The sequence below is a fragment of the Euprymna scolopes genome, chromosome 28 (assembly GCF_053919585.1).
Source record: "Euprymna scolopes isolate OS-2025 chromosome 28, ASM5391958v1, whole genome shotgun sequence".
NCBI lineage: Eukaryota > Metazoa > Mollusca > Cephalopoda > Sepiida > Sepiolidae > Euprymna > Euprymna scolopes.
Window position 1 is genome coordinate 47,233,495 of NC_136509.1, and position 25,439 is coordinate 47,258,933.

Below are 25,439 nucleotides of genomic sequence, written 5' to 3' on the forward strand. Positions count from 1 at the left end.
TGCAAAAAACCCTTGTTCAAAATTATTGGCACGGCTTTGTTTTTCTTTTAGTATCAGTATAATATCAATCAATTTCCGGTTTACGTGCTTTCTGAACTTTTTTATAGCCATATTATGCTTGTTTAACGCTAATTCAGTGAATAATTTTTTTCAGATAATTTTTAGATAGCGATTTATTTAAACTATTATAAGTGACTAAATTATAATTTTCAATCGCCATGGTTAAAACTAAGGAACACAGCGAAGACGTCAGGAAGCTTGTTGTAGCATGCCATACCAATGGGGAGGGCTATGATAAGATTTCAAAGAAGCTAAACCTTCCCAAATCCACTGTTAGAGCCATAATAAACAAGTTCAAATCGCAAGGCCACGTTATGAGTTTAGAGGGTAGAGGGAGAAAAAGGATTCTTTCCCCAAGAGATGAACGGAAAATTGTTCGACAAGTAAAACAAAACCCAAGGATCTCTGTTGGGGAGATTGTTGATGAACAGAGCACCTCTGGAGTGAATGTATCTCGACATACAGTTGGTAGAGTTTTGAAGAGAGCTGGTTTAAAAGCATGTCGTCCGAGAAAGACTCCCTTATTGAAGCCTATGCACCTGAAAGCAAGGCTAGCCTTTGCAAAACGTCATATTGATAAAGATGTTGCATTCTGGAAACGTGTTCTATGGACTGACGAAACGAAAATAGAGTTATTTGGCCATAATAAAGTGTCTTATATTTACAGAAAATCTGGCGAAGCTTTCCTGCCTAAGAACACCATACCCACAGTGAAGCACGGTGGAGGCAGTTTGATGTTTTGGGGATCCTTTGCTGCCTCTGGACCAGGGCGACTTGTTAAGATCACAGGTAGCATGAAAAAGGAAGATTATGTTAAAATATTGGATGAAAACCTGAAAGACTCTGCTAAAGAGCTCTCACTTGGTCGTCGTTGGTGGTTCATGCAAGATAATGACCCAAAGCATTCAGCTAAACTGACTAAGAAATGGCTTGAGGACAATCATATTAATGTTTTGGAGTGGCCATCACAAAGCCCAGACCTTAATCCAATTGAAAAATTATGGAGAACATTAAAATTGAGGGTAATGCAAAGGAAGCCTAAGAATCTTATTCAATTGGAGGATTATTGTCAGGAAGAGTGGGCTAAAATTACTACTGAAAAGTGCAACAACTTGGTTGTAAACTATGAAAAGCGACTGAGGAAGGTAATCAAGGCCAAAGGCTATACAATTGATTATTAAATAAATCGTGCCAATAATTTTGAACAAGGGTTTTTTGCAATTATGTTTGTTGTTCCTTTGTTATTTATTTTTTCTAAAATCCGATTGCTGCATCGGAAAGGCGAGTTAAAAATACATAATATACTTTGTTATTTTCTTTAATTTAATCCCTTTTTTAGAATTTATTAGACAAAATTTAACTTTTATTTTACCGTGCCAATAAATATGATCATCACTGTATATATGTATAATATTGTACTTAAACCAAATTTATATTTTACTCTATTTCTTAGGTTTATTTATGGTGTCTTTTAAATTTAATAAAAACCCTTCACAATTTGCTGATGAGGAAACCTTGTCTATTAAAAAACTATATGTAATAATTATTGTCCGTAACTTGATGTCTACCACAATAAAAACACTGTTTTCCAAAACGATCGTACAAATAATTGATTTTGTTGTTGTTCCTTCTTATGAAACGGATTTTTAATTCAATTATAATTTGATTTTTAAATTATCAATCACATTACTAAATATTAAATTAGCTCTAGGATATTTACCTATCGAGCTTATTATATATCTAAATTACAACGAGCACTTTTTCTTTCCTGTATTTTAATTAAACTAGTAATTTCACTATTACATTAAAATACACTCTGCTCTTTAGACTATTGTTCTAATCTCCTTTAAATTATATATATATATCATCTGGCTGAGATAACTTTATAAATATTAATTCTTTAATATTTATAATATACTTTAATTTTACCATCTTGAATCATTTTGGTAAATTTAATTGTAATTTATATATATATATATATATATATATATATATATATATATATATATATATATATACATTATTCTAGGTTAAAAATATTCAAAGATAAAAAAAATGAATTTAATGAGGTTTATATAATAGTGCTCAATAATAAAGAGCAATGTGTACTTTTATTTCTATGAAGATAAACATCATTTTAATGTTGTTACACAATCAAAATCATGTTTCGATCCAATTGTTTATAACAATAACCAACTGACTCATCAGGTGACAGAAAAATTTTTTTATCCTTCTTTCAAAAAGTCATATTCTAAAATAAAAGGGTGGTCTATTTTATGTGTGTGTGTGTGTGTGTGTGTGGACAGCATATTTTTCTTTTTATTCTTATTTTATTAAATATGACGGACAATTTCTGCCTGCATATTTTTGTTTTAATCTTTTCTAATTTCCATTTATGTTTTCTGTTTTCCAATGGAAACTGGCTGATGTATCTGCTGTATTTGCTCATATCCCGGATATATATTTCGGATACATGTGAATCAGAGGTAGTTATTAAGTAAAGAACATGGTGCGTCTGTATTTATAAATAGTTTTTGCCAAGAATCACATCTTTGTAACAGTATTAATAAGCACTCGTGCTATAAGCGTTTTAATGTGTTCACTATTATTGAATTTAATTTCCTGGATGGATGGTATTTTTTGTTTTAATGTGCAGGGCTTCTAGCATATTGCTGTGCTTAGTATTTCCAATGGCTTAGGCTGGATTTTCAGTATATTCAAAAGAAAAAAAAAGAGAGAGTTATGTCAAGGGTTTGAATTCCATATAGAACCGTTGATGTTAAATAAAATAAAATAGGCATCAAGTGCACTTGAAAATCAAATCACAATGTAATCGAGGGAAAATAAAAAAATATTTTACTTGTTTGAAATTTATAACAAATATATTTCAGAGCTAGACTCCATCCTCAGTATGTTGTTTTCTTTCTTTTTTTTTTCTTTTCTTATTCCTTACCATGTTGTAAAGTTGGAGAAAGAAGACTGTTTCTAAAGAGCCGCGCGTTGTATCTGAGCAGTTGTATTTTGAAATGTTGGAACTGTGCATCAGCAACGCAAGAATAATGTCAAGTGTGTGAGTTCCATATAGAAACGTTGATTTCATTTGAATAAAATAAAATATGCATCAAGTGCGCTTGAAAGCCAAATCACAACATAATATTAGGAAAATAAACAAATATTTTACTTGTTTGAAATTTATAACATAAATATTTTCGAGCTATACTCCATCCTCAGTGTGTTGTTTTCTTTCTTTCTTTTTCTTCTTCTTTGCCATGTTGTAATGCTGGAGAAAGAAAAGTCTCTTTACAAACAGAATTTTCCTTCTCCAACATTACAGCATTTGACTTTCAATCGCACTTGATGCATATTTTATTTTTTAAGACAGTTATGTGTTTGAGTTTTTATATTACATGCAAAATTTTGGCAGTGAATATCTTCACACTTGTGATTGGCTAAAAGAAGTCACTGTTTATAGACTTTTGTCCAATCGACAGTTGATACATAAAAACAGCACTTACTGCTGCTGCTTACCATATCACTAACTTTCACCGGCATTTGAAAGAAATTCAGAAAACTTATTAAACAAACCTCCTTGAAATGTTTTTGTATATCCTAAAAAAGTATTTAACAAAAAGGAAAAGCTGTTTTTTCTTTTGTTTCCACTCACCTGAATGTCATCGCTACTAATAAGACGTTCAACTTCTTCAACTGGCAAAACTTTAAATTCTTCGTTTTGAATGATTTCATCAAAAACCTGCACACTGTATTTCTCTGCAGCATTCGATAATGTCACGCAGCCATGACTTTCAGCAAAAATTTTTATCCCTAAACAATTCGTTGGATCCAATTGTTTCTCAAGAAAGGCACTGCAGGCTTTTTTAACACCTGCAGAACACAAACGAATTAAGCCATAAACATTATATAAATGATTACAATCATATGTTCTATTTTTTTAACACAGTGGTGCACAATTTTTTTTTAATGTGGTGGCACACTGTTGAGCTCTTTAACTTCTCATGGCACACCTACCAATAAACAATCAATATTTTCTATTTGATCCCTTTTTTTTATTAATAACATAACAAAGTTTAGTTTGAAGGTTAAGGTTAGTAGTAATGTGTCATTTCATCTAACTTGAAACCATCATTTCATAGGGTTTTATGTTGCGAGTTATTTTTCCAAATAGTAATGATAAATAATAAAACTCTTATCTTTTGGTGATTGTGTTTCTTTCACTGACGATCTTCCAAAACTCATTACTTAGTGAAAAATGTCTTTTCAGCCTTTAATATTTTTTGAAAACTAGCAAAGTTAAATTATTTAAACAATAAAAGTTTAATAGAACAATATATCTTTTTTTTAATGAAGGATGTTAAAAAAAAACAACTGAAGAAATTCAAATTTTTATACCTTCAAGTCTAAACATAAAATTCGGTATTTAAAATTAGACATATTTAAAATAAAAAGACAAAAAAAATCTTTATGATATACATACTCATCACAAAACTAAGATGTCATATTCCAAAAATTACATAAGTTTGACTCATAACTTTTTTATTTGGCTAATAAACGAAAATATTTAGTCGTTAAAGGTCAACTAAAGATAAATTTGCCCATAGAGTCCTATCCAAGTTTGCCTACATACAACACAAATAGAAGGAATCCGTGTATCTTTAATCGAATGAAATCCAAATTTTAAGTAATAATCGTTATACATGGTGTCCAAAAGGTCGCTGAAGGGTTGAAAATATTTATCATTTTATCATTAATGATTATTTTTTCTCTTATTCAGATATTTTACAGATAATATTTTGGAAATTAATCATGAATAAGTATAGCATTGAACAATGTACACAAGTTGTGAAATTGTTTTACCAAAATCAGGGGTCAATTGTTTTGACTCAAAGAGCTTATCAACAGCATTTTCATGTAAGAGATAGCTGAAGTCACAACATAATTCAAAACAGTGTGCGCTGATTTGAAGATCAAGGAGCTGTACTTGAGCTTCCTTGAGCTGGCAGACCTCAAAACGTCATCACAAATAAAACTAGGGAAAGAGTGCGAGAGAGCGTGAAGCAGCATCCTGAAACATTGATTTGACAATGTTCCACACAAATTGCGATGTTGAAGCTCACTACACAATATTCTGCACAGTTTAAAACTCTTTCCTTATAAAGTGCAACTTGTTCAACACTTGAAGCTTCAAAATTTTCAAACAAGGGTTTAATATGCAGTTTAAATGCAAGAACTTGTCTGAAATGACCCCAATTTTCTTCAAAAGTTGATTATGTCAGATGAAGCCCATTTTCATTTAAATAGATTTGTTAACAATTATAGATTTTGTGGCTCTGAAAATCCAAGGACAATTCATCAAAAGCAGTTGCATCCCATAAATTGCACTGTATGGTGTGCAGTAATTGATTGGAAAATTATTGGACCTTATTGTTTTGAAGATCAAGACGAAAATGTTATCACTGTTACTGGAGAGAGATACCAAACTATGATTACAGACTTCCTGCACCCAGGATTCAAAATAGGCCTGGATTATGGTTCTAACAAGATGAGGCAATGGCACATATGGCAAGAGACACCATGGAGCTTCTCAGGCAATACTTTGGCAATAACATTATCTCTCACTATAACAATGTCAAATGGTCACCACATTCCCCAGACTTGAATAGCTCCAACTTTTTGTTGCGGGGATATCTTAAAGAAAGAGTCTATGTTAACAAACCCCAAACCCTGCAAGATTTGAAGGAAAACATCAGGAACAAAATAAGGGAGTTAAATTGCAATCCAGAGATCTGCAATCTGTCATGAATAATGTTTTGGAAAGAGCAGGAATATGCGAAGCTGAAAATGGGCAACATTTAAAAGACATTATTTTTCATAGATAACGATTGTTTGAATTTTGCATTTTTTTTTTTTTTAATTTCCCAATGTCTTGGTCAATTATGTTGAAATTACAGAAAGATATCAAAAATAAAGAATATAAATATGAATTGAATTTAAAATTGAACAAAAACAGAGAGATTTTTTTTTCAATCATGTTTTTTTGTTCCTCAGTTAAAACATTAATTTACCTGAATATCAAATAAGAAATGCTTATAAAGAATGTTAATGTTATAAACGAGATAATGCTATAAGGCATAACAATGATTACAAATGTTTGTTATCAGAAAATTAAAAATATCTAACAATTTAAACAAACGATTTATATAACATGTTGTTCCTCTTTTTATCATTTAAACATCAATGAATCACATAATAATGTGTGTGTTGGTATTTATTAATATAAACAACTCTATTTATAATGATAGAAAAAAAAAACTTTTTTCTCTTATAACAATTTGTAACTTTAGCCTATAACCTCTACGCTGCACAATAGAAATCATTCTATATCTCTCAACACAGATGCAGCTCTTTTTGCACATTCTAACAATATAATTAAACAGAAACTCAGATTCTTCCATATAATTCCAATGATGAGCCCCAATTTATGTTAAAATCTCCAGATGAAAAGATTTACTTCCATTTCTTGCCATAAATAATTTTATCAAGAATTCTTCATAAGTTTTGGTTTCGGTTATGATTAAACAGAAACTCAGATCCTTCCATATAATTCCAATGATAAGCCCCAATTTATGTTAAAATCTCCAGATGAAAAGATTGACTTCCATTTCTTGCCATAACTAATTTTATCAAGAATTCTTCATAAGTTTTGGTTTTGGTTTCGATTATAGCTGACTAGCGGGTGTACTCAGCATTGTCTGGGTGTTTAGAGGTGTGTGGGGTTAAATCAAAACAAAAGAATAATTGAAGTAATAACCCTGTTTAAATATTATATAAAAAAAAAACAATGTTAAAACTTCTTAAAAAAATCGTTGCCCGGGTGTTTGTAGGGGGGGGGGGCTTAAAGTAGGTAGAATCGAACCCGAAGCCTTAAGGCGAAGGTGGAAAATAAAGTGTGCAAAAAACGTGACACGTTACCCACTCGGCCAGCAAGAAAGAGTAACTGAAACACGTTTGACTTTATTTAAGTATTAAAAACAGAATCGACAGGTACCCGCAATGAAAGTTAACTCCGCTACTTCTATTTGACCTCATCAATGAGGTCAAATAGAAGTAGCGGAGTTAACTTTTACTGCGGGGCAGTTTTTTGGGGTTTGTTTACTCAACTTTGGCTGGTTATTTCCCCAAGATGTTGGGGGGGGGGACCAGCTCCCTAGCAATTGTCTGATATAAGGAGTTTCCACCGCATTGATCAAAGCTGATTGCTTCTGGATGTTCCCGGCGCGATTGCCGGGAACAGTGTGTAATTATTTCCCCCACATATGGTCTTTGAGCTGGGGGGGGGCGAGAACAGTGCCTTAGCTTCGAATTAGTTTTGGTTTTATACAAAAAAGCTGAACGAACACAAGACGGGCTGAAATAGCAAGAATTTTGTAAAAATCGACATAAAAAAATCTAGACATGACGCGCATCCGCAAATCATACATATTATGATCTGGGGGTATATAAACACTTCTAAGACAGAGTAACCCCCCCCACACGAGAAACCCCCCATCACGATACCCCCGCCTCCCAAAAAAAGCCTTTCTTGGAGTGCATGCCCGTTTTGCCTTTTATATATGTAGATGGCACTTAAGTCATCTATTTTTTTATAAATAATTTCATCAAGGATTCTTCATAAGTTTTGGTTTCAGTTTCCATTATGGCTGAAGGAACTCAAGTTATATATATATGCATATATTTTTTCATAAGTTCTTATTTCAGTTTCGATTCAAGCTAATGTACCCAAGTCATATGGATATAATTTTTTTTTTTTTGAAATTGCAACTTTTTAATATATAAAAATCGATAGAACATTAACTCTATAATAATATATACGAAATCTGTAAGAATTAAAACATCATATTCAAGCATACTTTACGACCGGGCTTTGCCGGGCATTCATGCTAGCTTAGATCAATACTTTTGCAATTTTAACAAAAAAGCTACAATAATATCAGAGTGTTTCCATTTATACTGAACATCTACAGAATACCAACATCAATATATTACAAATGAACGAGTCCCCTGTGGAATTTTCACAGGTCTCGCTAGTTTAAATTGCTATCCTTATCATCTTGGGTGTCATTTTCACAACGTTTCAGACAATGTAACCTCCAATCTCCTTTAGGGTATCTTATCAGAATCAGAAATGTTTCTGTTGAACTCAGGAATCAACATGAAATTTCTTTGAACAACATCCTTTATTTAATGTACAAGGGTAGTATGTTCTCATTCCGTCAACTATAACTGGATTGGTTTAAATAATTCATAATTGCATTCTTAGTATCACCCGCATTGAGAATTCAATGTTCAACCTCCAAAAGAATCAAATTTTATTTAGTAATTTATCTGTTACGCCACATTCAAATGAAACGTGCAAATAAAATTCAAATGAAACGCACAAATAACATTCAAATGAAACACGCAAATAACATTCAAATAAAATGCGCAAATAACATTCAGATGAAACGCAAATATAACATTCAAATGAAATGCGCAAATAACATTCAAATGAAATGCGCAAATAACATTCAAATGAAATGCAAATATAACATTCAAATGAAACGCAAATAACATTCAAATGAAATGCGCAAATAACATTCAAATGAAATGCGCAAATAACATTCAAATCAAATGCAAATATAACATTCAAATGAAACGCAAATAACATTCAAATGAAATGCGCAAATAACATTCAAATGAAATGCGCAAATAACATTCAAATGAAACGCAAATATAACATTCAAATGAAACGTGCAAATAACATTCAAATGAAATGCGCAAATAACATTCAAATGAAATGCGCAAATAACATTCAAATCAAATGCGCAAATAACATTCAAATGAAATGCGCAAATAACATTCAAATGAAATGCGCAAATAACATTCAAATGAAACGCGCAAATAACATTCAAATGAAATGCGCAAATAACATTCAAATGAAACACGCAAATAACATTCAAAAGAAACACGCAAATAACATTAAAATGAAATGCGCAAATAACATTCAAATGAAATGCACAAATAGCATTCAAATGAAATGCGCAAATAACATTCAAATGAAACACGCAAATAACATTCAAATGAAACACGCAAATAACATTCAAATGAAATGCGCAAATAACATTCAAATGAAACATGCAAATAACATTCAAGATGAGAACAATAGTCCAAATCAAAAATTATCAACCCACATCTCAAAAATTGCGGATACGTTTATATTTTCCTATGCACAGGATTTACTCCTAAATAAATAAACCAATAATTAAAATCTTGGAACACAGATGCTAGGCATAAGTGACCACAATGTGAACTATATTTAATTTAATTTAGTTTTATTCAAAAGGGAGCAAAAAGGCAGTGGAAGCCTGTTGCGAAAATTCAATTTTTATGAAATGATAGAAATTAATAGACATTCCCAAATTTCTTTTCCATTTTTTGAGATGAGGATTGGTTTTTCATATTATTTGAATTCTTCAGACTACTGTTCTCACTGTGAGTGTGATCTTTCATAACATTTTTGTCAATGTAACCACTAATCTTCTTCAGGTGTATCTCGTCAAACTCTGGAAAGCTTCTGTCAATCTCAGAAATCTGGAATTCTGAATGGAATCCTTTATTTACTTCATGAGGGTATGATGCTCTAATTCCATCAGCCATGATTGGATAGGCGTCCTAAATAATTCGCAATTGTATTTTTCAGTCACCCAGACTGAGAATTGAACCTTCAATCCTTAAAAGAATATCACTTTTATAATTGATTTTTTTCCAAGTACTCTAACCACTGCGCCACTTGCAGACAATTTCTTTATTTTTTAAAACGTAAAGTGGTGAAACTTAACCTCCTTAAATTCTTTCTTATAGGATACATCCAAGTATTCTTGGGTGCGGGTTTTGTCATCAATCCATGATATACATTTTAGGAAGGGGGCGAGGTTACATCGACTGAAATGTTGTGAAAATGACACTCAAGATGAAAACAGTAGCCTAAATAATGCAAACATCCTAAATTTCTGTTTCTTTGGAATATTTTATAGGGTTTTTGGAGGCATAATACAAGTACAACTTTCTATTTGAAAATTAAAATATTTCAGATTTGCATGAAATTTGATCGCTGATCATCAGACACACACGAAGCAAGACTCCCTGAATTTCAATTTCTTCTCTAAACTCCTAAATATTAAAAGATAAATTGTATACATTTTATAAATTTTATACATAATCTATTTTTATTAAAATTGGAATAAGGATTATAGACATAAGATTAAGTAGCATTATACTTTGATTTTATTCTTTGTAAGGGAGGCATAAAAAGTGTTGCTAAACTGTTTTGTTTGGGAAAATTAATTTTGAACATCCTTAGTTTCTCATATTATTGGATAGCAAATGTGCATGCGCTTTCTTACCCGTGAGCTGGAGTAGACATGCTGCAGGCAACAACTCCTGCACATTTCCAACATTGACGCTGACCGTTTCTGTGTAAATGAAATCCAGCAAACTTTGCATGACAGCAGCCGAAATGCCTTGAATGTGAATCGTGGATTCGCGTTTTTCCGACATCTGTAAGATAAACAAAAAGAAGAAAAACTGATATTTAAAACAGAAAAATAAATAAGAAAGACCAACGCTAGTCATTTTCATTTCAATTTAGTGGTTTCTGTTTCTTTGGAATATTTTATAGGGTTTTTGGAGGCATAATACAAGTACAACTTTCTATTTGAAAATTAAAATATTTAATTAATATATCGTTATTTTCATGGCAAGTGCTCATCTGAGCTATAATCTTTGGTCCCCACCCCCTTGTCTAGCTGAAACCACTATCAATAATTTCCCTCATTCTTTACCTGTGCCTAAACCTAAATGTAAATTCTATGAACAAAGCTTAGAACTGCACGCCTCTGGAACTCTGTTTCGTTTTCCTGCTTTCCAACTGACTACAATATGGTCGTCTTCAAATGTCAAATCACCAAGAAATTTAGGATTTTGAAACTCATATCCTGAGATTTTGTTGTAACTTGCATCACAGATGGGATTCATAAAAACTAAGAAATCTTGAAAATTTGAGCAAATAACTCTAACCAAGTTTCCGATTTAGAACATTTTATGTCTTGCGTAAATCGTGCAAGATATCATCTGGGTGACATTTTAATAATTACATTTTCTTGAATAGTTTCAGTTTCGAACATGATGCGATCCTGAAAATTCACTCAGGCAAATTTTTGGTACTTGTACAGTTTAATCAAGACATTAAAAAATGAAAATATCGATAAAAAAAAATTATATTGTATGTATCCGTTATGGAATGAAGTTCTCTGAAATAAAATTTCACTTAATTTGATCAAGTAATTTTTTTTTACAGCAAACTTTTTTTTACCAATCAAAAGATAGCCATGCTTCAATCTTTAGGAAGAAAAGCTATGATTTAACATGGGGAGGGGGATGTCAGCGCTTTAGACCGAGTTATCTCCCCATGGTGTGTTCTAAAATCCAAACATGGCTACCTCGAGCACGCTGTCATAAAAACGTGCTTTTCTGCTGTAAAAAAAAAAAAAGAAAAGAAAACTACTCAATCAAATTAAGTGAATTTTTTTTTTTGGAGAACTTCAGTTCAAAACGGATATGTACAATATAACTTGTTTCGATTTTTTTCATTTTTTTTTTAATGTCTTCATTAAACTGTACAAGTAACAAACTTTTTGACACAAGAAATCCAAAAATGGCATCAGATTTGCTCAGAAATGAAGCTTTCTATCATAATTGGAAATTTTTCAAACAAAATGATGTTGCTTATATGGTACACATTTTTTTTTTGGAAATATATGCAGATACTATGAATACCTCTAAATCAAAAATGTTAAAAAATTCTTGTTTTGTTCACTGACAGTGTCTATTCAAAATTATGTGTTTTTTCTGAGTGTTCAGAAATACATTATTAGAGGAAGCAATATTGTTTTATCTTGTTTTTGTTTAATATGAATAAATGAAAAACCTTTTAAATCTATTTTATTACGTTTGTAATCTTAAGAACAATACACTTGAAATGTGCATATGCTGGAATAATTGTGAGAAAAAAACGGATGGAGTCTTCATACAAATGGAAGTTAGAGATTATTTCAGTATATGTACACATTTCAAACATGTTGTTTCTTGAGATTATAAGCATAATACTAAATAGATTTTAACTTAAAATGGTTTCTCATTTATTAATATTTAACAAGAAGATAAAACAATATTTATCAGATGTATACAATTTTTCGCCACATTATTATTTAGGTCACTAAACTGTGGTTTTACCCACTTAACACATTTTAATACAGAGTAGTGTATAAGTCACTGCGTGGCACAGAAATAACTTTGACATTTTACCACAGAATGGTGACTTTATTATACATAACAGTGCTTGTATTTTTATTAGCATGCAATTCTTTGTAGCATGCAATTCTTTGGGTACTTATCTAGTTTATGACTCGCTTGTTTGCAACTTTGCATCAGCATCTTCCGATAGGTTATGTAGGCAACCAGAAGATACTAAAGCAATTATCCAATCAGCTGTCAAAAGGTGAGAAGGTTCAACAAAAGCGTGAAATTTATTTTAAAATATTTTGAAACCAAAAATGACTTTCAAAACACTATATCAATATGAAATTCTCTTCCCTTTCTTTTCCCATGTTAAGAATGGCTTTTCGAACATGAGGAGGAGGAGGAGGTGGCCACCGCATTTTGAATTAATCGTCTGACAGTCTTTGATTTATGATCTTCCGGCTACTTATATAACTTGATGGAAGATACGACGTGAAGTTGCCAGAGATTGGGTTGTAAACTAGATAGGCACCCATTTTTGAATTATTAAAATTTTTGTTTTTTAATACTTTAGCTCACCCCCAAATAAAGCATAACCCCACTGAAGCATAAGAGGCTACTGTGATACAGGCCAGATTTATAGAGGGACAAGTTGAATGGGGATTTGAGCAACAAAATGTTTGTTCATATTACATTTAAATTTCTGTATATCAGTAGGATGAGGAAAAGTTAGAAGGAAATTCCAAAGGCAAGCGGTCCAAACAAACAAAATTTTAACATAGAAAATCTTTCAGCATATGGGAACCTCTACAATGTAGGTGTGGAATTTTTGGTAATACTTTGGTCAGTGGTATATACAAGGTGCCTTACAAGCTGATTGGTCAGTGTGTGGCCAAATTGCCTAACAGGAACATTTCTCCATAAACGAAAATATGTTTTTATGACTGCTAGGCTGGAGTATTGCTGTCACATCTGGGCAGGAGCTGCTAGGAAGAACTTATCCTGCCCTGCTAGTCTATTCTGAACTCTGTTAAGGCAGGATAAGGTCTTCCTAGCAGCTCCTGCCCAAATGTGACAGCAATACTCCATCCTTGAACGTACCTGGCTCTTATATAGGTAGAGAATTGCATCAGCAGGTAGATATCTACTGGATCGATAGAAGGATCCCACCATTTTTACCAGCAGCCTTGGCAACAGATTTGATGTACGTGTTCCATTTTAGATCAGAAGTAAAGGTCAAGCCCGGAAGCTTGTCAAAACATGGAGCCTCCTCAAGACAAGAGCCATTTATTTCAATTGATGGGGATCAGAAGTTGCTGATGTAAAGATAGAAGCTTGGTTTTAGATGCATTAAAAGTAACCAACCAATTTTGGAAGGCCTCATGGAAGTCCTCTTGTGTGAGCGTATCAATGATCTTCATCACAGCCTCGTTCATCTCCTCAATTGTATAATAACGACAGCCTTTAAGGGTTTTCTTGAGCTTAAGAAATAACCAAAAGTCACAGGGAGCAAGGTCTGGACTATAGGGAGGGTGAGGAACTGCCTTGATGCTCATCTTAGTCAAATAGTCTGTAACGAGAATGAAGTTGTTCCTTGCAAATTGTGTCTACAGCTCCCACACTGACGTCACACTATAAACATATTGACCAACATATTTCTAAACCTTGTGACTAACTCACTTACTCTCTATAGACGCATGACGGTCATTATCCATCAAATTCTTTATTTGATCAATCAACTCCGATGTACTGACTTCCTTACTTCTCCCACACCTCTCATAATCCTTCACAGATTTCCTGCCTTCCATGAACCTCTTATGCCAACCAAAAACTGATACTCAATTCATACAAGATGGTCCAAAAGCAGTCTGCAACATGCCATACTTTTCTGGCATTTTTTCCAAGTTTAAAACAAAAGGAGAGAGAAAACATTAATATACTGAATGAATTCACATTAAATGTTGGTATGGTTCTTGGCTATACACACTAATGCTATAATTACCCAAAATGGCCGAACGAAGGCCAAGAACTACACTACAGAACTAAAGTTATTTTTAAAAGATATTTCTTTATCTATTTATGATTTTATGTGTAAGCGTTTCTTTTCTGTAGAATTTTGTAAGTTTAATTTAGTTATTGTCACAAATGAGCACTTCTACCCAATCAAGTCTGACTGAACGAGAACAATGTACCCCTGTGATTTAAATAAAGAGTTTTGTTCAAAATTCTGTATAGGGTCTCAAATTCAACAAAGATGCACCTTAAGAAGATTGGAGGTTACATCTACCAAAATATTGTAAAAATAACAATGAAGATAAAAATAAACATTCAAGTAATACAGGTTGAGAAATATATCTCATGTGATCTCTCTCTCTGCAAACAACATGCTTACTATGGTGATCATTTCATTTTTTGTATTAATAGCATTATTAGTGGAAATGAGAAATGGATGCTTTATCATAATGTTAAGCAAAAGGTCAATGGCTCAGTCATTGTGAAGAACCAGTTCAGCATCTAAGAAGTAGCCTATATCCAAGAAAGATTCCTCTAAGTGTTGTTGAATGTGTGAAATAATTTCTCATGAGTTATTAGGCAATAATCTACAAAAGATCCTTATCCACCAAGTTTTAATTATGTATACCCAACAATCTTATTATTGCCATTCAATGAGAAGCAACCTGCATACAATGTACAAAATTGACAATAACTCCAACACTCCTCTCTTGGAAATGCCCTGATTTGGGCTGTGAAATTGTAACCAGGTTATACTTGTTCATTGTGTCTCTTTGCGAGTTATTGAGTTGAATGTGTCGTGTCAACTGTGTGCTTGCAGGTTGTAGAACTAAGAGTATGTTTGCGAGTCTTTGCGACAAACGAGTCTGTAGTGAGTTATGTCTCTCTCTTTTTGTAGGTAGGACCTCTTGTTGATTCTCGCCAACGGGACTGAAATCCTGCAGCCCAAATATTGCTCTGCTACAATATATATTTGACGTACTTCTATATGCAGTAAATGAAAATCGTCATATGAAATGAAAAGAAAAAACACTTTTAATCCGACAAAAGGATTTATTAAAGTGAAAGACAACTGAACAATGTTTAAATGCGGATAATGAAGAGTTGAAGGTTTGCCAGCAGTTATCTTCAGACGAAGAAAGTTGATACTGCAGCATCCAATGGACAGGGACAGGAGAGAGAGAGAGAAACAGGGCCTTTTTATCATTGCTTCCAGAGTTCTCTCTGTTGACCAACCTTGATTTCAAAAGAGGACGAGTTAGTTCTTCAGGGGACAGATGGAATCAATGTGCCTCACAAGCTGATCGATCAATGTGTGGCCAAATTGATTTAGTACTAAATTACAGATTCTGATTCTTTATAAATTTCTAAATATTTAACTATAAAGTTGTTATTTTTCCTTATTACCATTAAAACACATGCTAAATGTGAAGATATTTTCTTAAGCGTAAAAATGGGGGATGATCTAGTCTTACTAGTCATTTAAAATCAATAAATATTTATTTTTTATCATTATTGCTAACAGTGGAAAATTTTGTTTTAAACAAAATAAAATAAAAAAAGACAATTAAAAGAATCGTTTTTGGCATCGGAAAATAGGCACAAATTTTCACGATTCTGATACTGATTCCAATACCCACAAAAGTTCCAATTTTTCTGATTCCTGATTCAGATTAATTGCCCCAACACTATTTGGTAGACATTATTTTTTAGATAAAATCACAGATAAAATGAGGGGAGGAAGGGTAAAGCGCATTGAGTGTGTATCCCATTTAAGATATCTACTGGCGAGATGATCACCAAAATGTCCACGTATCAAATATTTGTTAAATAAAATGAAGGTTGGGAGAGAGAGAGGGAGAGAGAGATAAAAAAGCAAGAAAGAGAGACAAGACAAGAGAAAGAGAGACAATAAGGTAAGCAAGAAAGACAAGAAAGAGAGAGACAAAGAGAAAAAGAGAGAAAGACAAAAAGAAAAAGAGACAGTGAGCCAACCAGAAAGCGAGACAAATGTTACCTCATTCGTAAACATGGCACAGAAGTAATCGCTGCAGGCAGCAAGCACAATTCTGTGGGCAGGAAAATCCACGCTATCAGCACGCAAGGTGACGTCACACAATGTATGCGTTTTACGCAACATGTTCATTGTAGTAAGGATGGATTTGGCATGGCAGTTGGTGAACACCTCACTGCTTGTTTCACTCTCAACGTACGACGACGGTGACATGATTATTGGCCTCATCAACAGCAATGACCCTCAATCAGCAGTTTCACAATTAAAGTTACGGAAAAATCAGCACTGAAAAGAAAAATGTAGGATTAATAAAACATTTTCAAGTACAATTTTTAATGAATAAGCAAAATTAATTTTTCATAAAACCAAAGATAAGGTATTCTTCTTTACTAGTTTCATGGATGTGTAGCAGGGCTCTACGGACAAATTTATCTTTAGTTGACCTTTGACAACAAAATATTTTCGGGGGGGGGGGGGTCCGGAGGTCACTCAAGGATAAGGGTTAATGGGTATACATTAGTCAACGTGATTATAGCGTAATAAACATAAGTAGTGGGCATTTTCTAAATTGGATTATTTAGGGGGACGTTTCATCAAGAACTTGTTTACATTGGACTTGAAGACAACCAGATTGTAGTAAGCTGAAAAAAAGACAATCGGAAGAGAGTTCCACATGCGTGCAGTTCTAAGAAAGAAGCTTTGCTTGTGGAATCTACATTCAAGTATAGGCACAGATAAAGAGTGTGGGAAATTATTGATAGTGGTTTCAGCTAGATGAGTGTTTTTCGTGAAAGTTTGGCAAGGGGGGGGGGACCATAGATTGAAGTTCAGATGAGCACTTGCATGAAAATAACGATAAAGCAGAGCCAGGCTCGCAACGTCTCTCCTATGAAAAAGAGGCTGTAGGAAAGAGAAAAGGGCATCCACCATTAAGCTACAAAGTCTATTCTGAACTCTGCCAAGGCAGGATAAGCTGATTCTAGCAGCTTCTGCCCAGATGTGGCAATAGTACTTCATCGTTGGCCGTACCTGGCTTTTATATAGGTAGAGAATTGCATCAGGTGTGAGATGTTTACTGGAGCAGTAGAAGGATCCCACCATTTTTCCAGCGACCTTGGCAATGGATTTGATATACATGTTCCATAAGTTACTAGCCAAACCCAGATGATTTTTTAGAATATGACATCTTAGTTCTGTGATGAGTATGTACACCATAAAGATTTTTCTGTTTTTTTTTTTAATATGTGTAATTCTAAATATGCAACAAATTTTACGTTGATACTTGAAGGTATAAACATTCTAATTTCTTCAGATATTTTTTTAAACAGCCTTCGTTAAAAGAAAAAAAGGTATTTTATTCTATTAAACTTTTATTGTTTAAATAATTTAACTTTGTTCGCTTAAAAAAAAAAAAAGTTGAAAAGATATTTTTCACTCAGTAGTGAGCTTCGGAAGATTGTCGGTGAAAGAAATACAATCGCCAAAAGATAAATGTTTCATTATTTCTAGTTGCCACTTTAAATAAATCACTCGCAAATGTGACTGTTTCACTCGCAATGTAGAGCCCTGTGTAGTGACTAAAATTGTGCGCTTGACATGTCAGGTTCAAGTTCAGCCAAGGTTTTTTGTTTTTTTAACACTTATGAGTCACCACTTAAAGCCAAGCTCCATTTGAGGATAGGAGTCAATCAGATTGTTAGTTGAATGATGAACAATACTATGAAAGGATTTGAACGATGAACAGAATGCGTAGAAATTGATTACTTAATAGGATGGTTTGATATACAATATAATCATGTTGATACACTGGTTTTCATTAGATCATTGAAGTACAGCAACGTTGAGCCTAGCCAGTACTAGATGGGGGGGGGGGGCATATAGGGATATAAAAATCTGTATATAAGATAACACAGACAATTCCCTGCAAGAACTGCAAAAAGTTAATATCATCATCTGATGAGGGTGATACAAGTGACTGGAGACAGCTTGTGAACTTGATATTCCCATAGAACTTCCTTCTTCAGAGGAAGTTGATTCAACCCGCCTACGACGAGTGCAACTTTGCAAGTACGGTCAGTACAAGTATTTGTTGACATTCTCGTGAATCTTCCTTTTTTTTATTTTGTCAGCAAAATTTATCGTTTTACTAATTTCGTCTAGGATAAGTCATTCTTTGAAACTCCATAGAAAAACGAAAATTTTTTAATTTTTGTATTCCTTGTTGAATAATAAATTGTTGTTATTTCTAATTTACAGAGTTTATTCCCTTTATATATATATATATATATATATATATATATATATATATATATATATATATATATATATATAGTGTGTGTGTGTGAGAGAGAGAGAGAGAGAGAGAGAGAGAGAGATATTGATTAATATACATTGGTCTTTACTTTGTATTATAGAGTTAAGGATTAGTAATTTATTTAGTTCCAAAAAACAAAATTAATGAAAAAACTGTATGATATATGTACCCATGACAAAGCGAAAATATCATATTCCAAAAATCATATAAATTGATTACGTAGTTTTATTTTTAAACTAGCGGGGGGGGGGGGTCTTTGCCCAAGCATAAAATACGGTTAAATATGATATTTTAATTTGTCCTGATTTTGTATATATTATTATATAGTCATGATTTAAAAAATAATTAAAAAAAAAAAAAAAGTATTTGGGTACCATCAGCTAGAATCTGTACCAACGTGACACACATATAAACTGATTAAGAATTAAAAATAAACTCAGATGAATGTACAAAATGTATAACGATTTTTTCAATTTTAACCTATTTTGACTCCTTAAAAAATATTTTAACTGGCTAAAGACCCATAAAAGAATGGTTCATAAAAAATCCAATCATTTAAGGCACCGCTCTGTAACTTTTAGTTTTCAAGGAGATAGAGTTTGAAAATATGAAGACAGACAGACAGACATACAGCCGTTTATAAATTAGATAAGAAAATCAAATTTTGTGAGTAACGATTAAGCAACTGGTCCTGATGGCATTCCAATTATAGAGCTAAAAAAGCTTCAACCAGAACTAGCTCCCATACTTACAAAACTGTTTAAGCATTGTTTTAAGGAGAATTGCTTCCCAACACCCTGGAAAACCTTATCAGTATGTCTCATATTTAAAAATTTAGGTGATCGGTCATCTCTTTTTTTTTTTTTTTTTTTTTTTTTTACGTATATGTATTAATTTGTCTCTACTTTCCTGTCTTATTCGTCACCCCACCCTCCTTCGCGACTATTGAAACAGGCAAAACACTGGTCAGCCATGCTACAAAGTAAACTAGCGATAAAAAAAAAAAAAAAAAATGCCGGGAATTATTTTCTCTATTAGAGTAGATAAAGTTAGGACTTTAAAAAAAAAAAAAATACAGACCAATTAGTCTCCTGTGCGTCATTGTTGGTTGTTTTGGTTGTTTTTGTTTTACGGCATATCAACCCTTTTCAGGTTATTTAATGCCGAATCCAAAGATTTGGAAGAAAAATTTTTTAATAGAATATATTTGTTGTTTTCGGTTTCTATTTAACCCATAGTTGGGACCCTAACAGGTACTACCACTCCGGGTCAGAGTGGACCTGGAAGCAATGGCAATTAAAGGGTGGCTCCACACTCCCCAAAGCCCGCAAGCTGGGGCCTCACCACTGGATATAGTTTAAGGTCATATCCAGGACCCCAGTACATCATGAGTAAGTTGCTGGAATCTGCGTTAAATAGAGAAGTAGACAACCATCTCAGCAAAAATAAGCTTCTTAGTGACATGCAATATGGTTTCTCTTCTACTAGATCTACAGCATATGTGCTAACAGTTATATCTCATGGGCTTAACAAATTTCTCAATGGAGACTTCCTTTTCAGGGCAATTGCTCTTGACATATCAAAGGCTTTCGATAGAGTATGGCATAAACGTCTACTCCACATCTCCAGCTACAGTATAGCTGGAAATGTCTTTTCAATTATTAAATCATTTCTCTCTGATAGATTCGTAAGAGTAGTGATCGATGAGCAGAAATCAAAGGCCTGCAGTATTAATGCTGGAGTCCCTCAGGGGTCTATTCTAGACCCAACTCTTTTCCTGATTTACATCAATGATCTCCCAAATCTCATCTTAAGATCATTTGTAGACATTTATCCTGATGATACTACCATCTATGACAACATTTCAAAGGTCGTAAATGACCAAGTGTGATGTGACCGTCCCAGGGAACAGTTATTTCCCCACTGGGTGGAGGCCAAGACTCCCAAAGTACTAGAAAAAGCCGGGCAGTTATGATTTTTTTATTCTTTAATTATCACCAGTGTGCCCGGGCGACAGTGAAAAACCCTGATTAGGTTTCTGATTTTCATTGTTATGTCATTTTTTGAAATTTGTATTCTGAAACCGGAATGACTCAGGGTTCTAGACTGAGGATGTTTATAATTCAAGTGCAGTGCGCCGACTCAGAGGGTCACAATGATGACCTCACGGGGCCATGAGAATGTTTGCAGATCCAAAGGTGCACTCATGGAAGGGAGAACCTCCTTTGGGGTGACGTAGTTGGGTACGATTAGTCCAGGGAACAACCCTAGTCCCACCCCCTCCTCTGAGTATATTAATGGAGTGCACGGTCAGAAGCGAGAGTTTTGAGTTTCGAGTTGGAGTCAGTTGTTGAGAGTTGAGACATAACACGCTCTCCCCTCTTCCCACGTCAACCTCACTGCTATATCGAAGAGAGAAGTGAAATCTACTTATAAGACTCAGTGGAGTCTGATAACCGAACATTGAACTGTAAAACAATTGTACATAATTATATATTTGTATATCATTTTCTGGAATTTAATCAGTAGCACAGAGTTGTTTTTCTTTTGTGTGCATAAAATTGTTTTCCTTCTAGAGCAACAGAACGCTCAAATGACGGCATATCAACCAAATCGATCAATGGGGTTTTCCCACACAAAGAAGTTACATTTAGTCGCTGACGACTGGGAAACGATTCTTACGTGACCAGGGATTCCTTGGCAAGGGATCCTATCACATTTGGTGTCCTGCAACCAGGATAGCATATCACACAAGTTCTCTCTGATTATATCTCCTCTGATCATGAGCATGTAGTGCAATGAAGAAAGAGACGACTGGTTAATTTTAATGCATCTAAAACCAAGCTTCTATCTTTACATTATCAATGCTTTGATCCCAGTCTGGTATCAATTGAAATGAATGGCTCTCGTCTTGGGGATTCTCCATGTTTTGATGAGCTTCTGGGTCTGACCTTTACTCCTGATCTGAAATGAAACACATACATTAAAATCTGTTGCCAAAGATGCTGGGAAAATGGTGGGAGCATTCTACCGCTCTAGTAAATGTCTCACTGCTGATGTAATTCTGTAGCTGTATAAGAGCCAAGTTTGTCCAAGGATGAAGTACTGTTGTCACATCTGGACTGGAGATGCTAGAAGCAGCTTATTCTGCCTAGAAAGAATTCAAAATAGATTTCGTAGCTTAGAGGGGATGCCCTTTTCTCTTCCCTGCAACCACGTTTCCCACAGAAGAGACTTTGCAAGCCCGTCTCTGTTTTATCGTTATTTTCATGGCAAGTGCTCATCTGAGCTCCAATCTTTGGTCCCCCCCCTTGTCTAGCTGAAACCATTATCAATAATTTCCCTCATTCTTTACCTGTGCCTAAACCTAAATGTAAATTCTATGAACAAAGCTTAGAACTGCACGCCTCTGGAACTCTGTTTCGTTTTCCTGCTTTCCAACTGACTACAATATGGTCGTCTTCAAGTCCAACATAAACAAGTTTTTGAGGAGCCATCCCATTAAGTAATCCAATTTACTAAATTTCCACTACTAACGATTACTGATATTTTCCCATTGACAACCAACACCCCACCACCACACACACACACACACTATATAATAAGTTTTTTTAAATCAAGCCCTGATTGGTCAAAAATTCATATTTTGGACGAAGAAACGTGCTTTCAACTACGTTGGCCATTTCTCAAGCGTCCTGCTTTTTGGCCCAAGAGGTTTGGTATGGGTGAATGCTGTAATGCCCGCGCCAATGAATTTATAAATTTTAATGTGTGTGTGTCTTAAAAAAATAAAATAAGAAACAGCACATGCTTTTTAATCAAGAAATTTATGGTCATTTTATGTTAAAATATAGTAAAGTAAAGTGAATTTTTACTCTTTATTAAATCTTTTTTTATGATTTCCAGGAATTTTCAAAATGCTGACGTATAATCGCTCAAACACGCACAAAGAGGCAAAAGGTACAATTTGCTGCTTCTACACTATTGGAACGAAATTTTGTAGTCGGATAAATGGAGTTTGCAGATAAAAAAAAAACAATGGTTTCTACTATTTATTTTTTTTATTTTGTTTATTAATTCTAATAAATTACAATGGTAACTTCGAAATTATGCAGTCTGAAATTACCTGAATATTACTGAATTATCAAACAAAAGAACTTTAATCGTGGTAGCAGGTTAAAAATTGCGGTTATCTTGTTTAAATCGAAACGGAAAAATTACCTCCCTTTTAAACTCTCCTGTGTTTTATGATCGTTTTCATCAAATTCTATTTTTTATTTTCTTTAATAAATACTTTTCGTAATTTTTGGATAAAATCATCTTTAAAATATGAGAAATACGTAAATACTATTGTTTTCATGTGAAATTCAGTATTACGATTTCCGAAATTTTGTCTCAATAGTGTAGAAGCGCATACAATTTTATATCCAAAAAATGTGTGTGGAAACTGCAACGACGTCATTACCGACAGAGCAACCTTCCTAATCGGAATCACATGCAAAAAAAAAAAAAAAAAAAAATGGTTGTAAACAACAAGTGGTTTTTCATCAGTTGGAAACAACAAAAATTAATGAATGACACTGGAAAAATGAAGATAGAGTTAAAACTATTGCATTACAGCTACAAATTAAAATGGTTATTGTTTTTAATGAAAAGACTGAAGAGAAAGGGAAAGGTCTTTTTCTTCGCTGCACTCTGCAGTCTAAAAAAATAGATTTTTTTTTTAAATTTCGTAATAATAACAATTAATTACTATTTTCATTTTATTTTAAAAAAAAAACCAAAAAAAAAACCGGGGAACCTGTCCATTTTAACATTCCCGGGGAATTGTTTTCATTATAGAAGAGTTCCGCCCGTGCAAGGGAAGAATTAACACAGACACCCCTTCTTCTTCTCTCTCACTGTTAAGGATGGCTTTCTAAATTTACTGGGATGTTAAAATGCACAAGTATACAATATTTAAATGGGGAAAATCGGAATTTTTAAGATAAGGATTGATAATTTGATTTGTCGAGTTCGACAACCACCACTGTTTATTTTGTAGCAGCGTGTTTTGTTTACTTGTCTATGCAAGTTTACAGTTGTTGCATTCTCTTTTGACGAACTCGCATTTTTTTGTGTCTGCCTATTTAGAATTAAACTCATTTTCAAAACAAAAATACGGAAAAATCTCCTTAAAAAAAAATAAATAAAAATTATATACGCACTCATCACGAAATTAAGATATCATATTCCGAAAATCACGTAAATTGATCAAATAGTTTTGTTTTTTTAACTAAGAAAATAACATTGGTAAATTTTTATGACGTGCCTCCTCAGCGTATTATAAACACCCCCAACCTTCCCATGTTAAGAACGACTTTCGAAATAAATACCCCCTCGGCGGACCTCAACGAGAATTTCCCCCACCTCCAAGAACGGCTTTCGGAATAAACACCCTCAACCTCGCCATGTTAAGAACGGCTTTCGGAATAAACGCTCCCAACCTCTCCATGTTAAGAACGACTTTCGGTGTTATGCAATTTGTTCAGTGAATTCTTATTAATTGGACACTAATATAGGGGGAGGGGGATTCTCGTTCAGATCCGCCCCGCCGTGTTTAATAAATAAGGGGGAGACAACTCAGTTCGAATTATCGACATCAAAATCAGCCTTGTAATGGCTACAATTTCCTATTAAAATCGCTAAAAATCGTAAAAAAAAAAAAAAAGAATTAGTTTATATATAAAAAAAACTACTTAATAAATTTACTTGTTTTTCGGAATATGATTTCACAACGAGTACGCATATTATAAAGATTTTTCTGCAATTTATTTTATTCATTTATTTATTTTAAATAGGTTGAATTCTAAATAAGCACCCTTTTCAGCCGGTGTTTAACCAAACAAAAACAAATTCCGTTTACAACACCTTTTCAGAATTTCAAGTAGCGGTATCATTTTTACGTCAAATTTACATTGAAAATAGAACCTACCATAAAACAATGTACACAACACAAGTCTATATTTTTTCTAAGTAATATTTTTTATAATTATTAAATAATATTCCGAAGAATTGAAAAAAAAAAAAAAAAAGAAAAACATTTTTTTTTTTTTTTTTTTTTCCAATAATAAAAATGTTCTTATGTCCGCTCGGTTTGTTTTTGTTTACCTTTTTTTCTTTTATTATTTATTTATTTATTTATTTCCAGACCCAAAAAAACGGAGTAAGAAAAAGCTCTGCAGGTCCTGATACAAATGCACATCAATTTAGAATAGGTGCTATCAAAAGACGAAAGTATGTGGAGTTTGCAACAACAACCATTCTCGATACTGACCTGTTGGTTTTGGGAAGAAAACGTCCATAAAATGAAAGACTCTAACAAATCGCGTTGAATTCTTTGCGCCATTGCTGCTCTTTGTTTGACCTACATTTGAGCATTTCAAGCCTCGTTTTAGATTCTTCAAAAAGAAAAAAAAAACACGCACCTGTTTGTTGCAGTAAACTACATAACAGCATATACAAGGGATTTGGATGTTTGCGTGTCCGTGTATAGTCCTATTTATTTTCCTCCCCACGAGGGCAGAGTTAAACACAAATTCGGTTTTCTTTTTTAATGTGAAAAAATCCCCCCCCTCCAAAAGGGCATTCTAGATTAGGATAAATATAAACATTATCTCAGTCTGGAAGGATTTTCTGTTTCACCGA

The 25,439-nt window shown here is 33.4% G+C and overlaps 1 protein-coding gene across 1 annotated transcript in view; it reads right to left on the bottom strand.

Moving 5' to 3' along the window:
- Window positions 1-25,174, bottom strand: part of LOC145249591 (kelch-like protein 12) — a 56,243-nt gene extending 31,069 nt beyond the window's left edge. The window contains exons 1-4 of the mRNA XM_080111295.1: window positions 25,069-25,174; window positions 16,442-16,723; window positions 10,518-10,671; window positions 3,725-3,942 (exon numbers count right to left, since the gene is read on the bottom strand). Coding sequence (XP_079967421.1) covers window positions 3,725-3,942; window positions 10,518-10,671; window positions 16,442-16,666 — 597 coding nt within the window. The 5' untranslated portion in view covers window positions 16,667-16,723; window positions 25,069-25,174. The remainder of the gene's footprint in view (window positions 1-3,724; window positions 3,943-10,517; window positions 10,672-16,441; window positions 16,724-25,068) is intronic.
- Window positions 25,175-25,439: the final 265 nt, after the last annotated feature.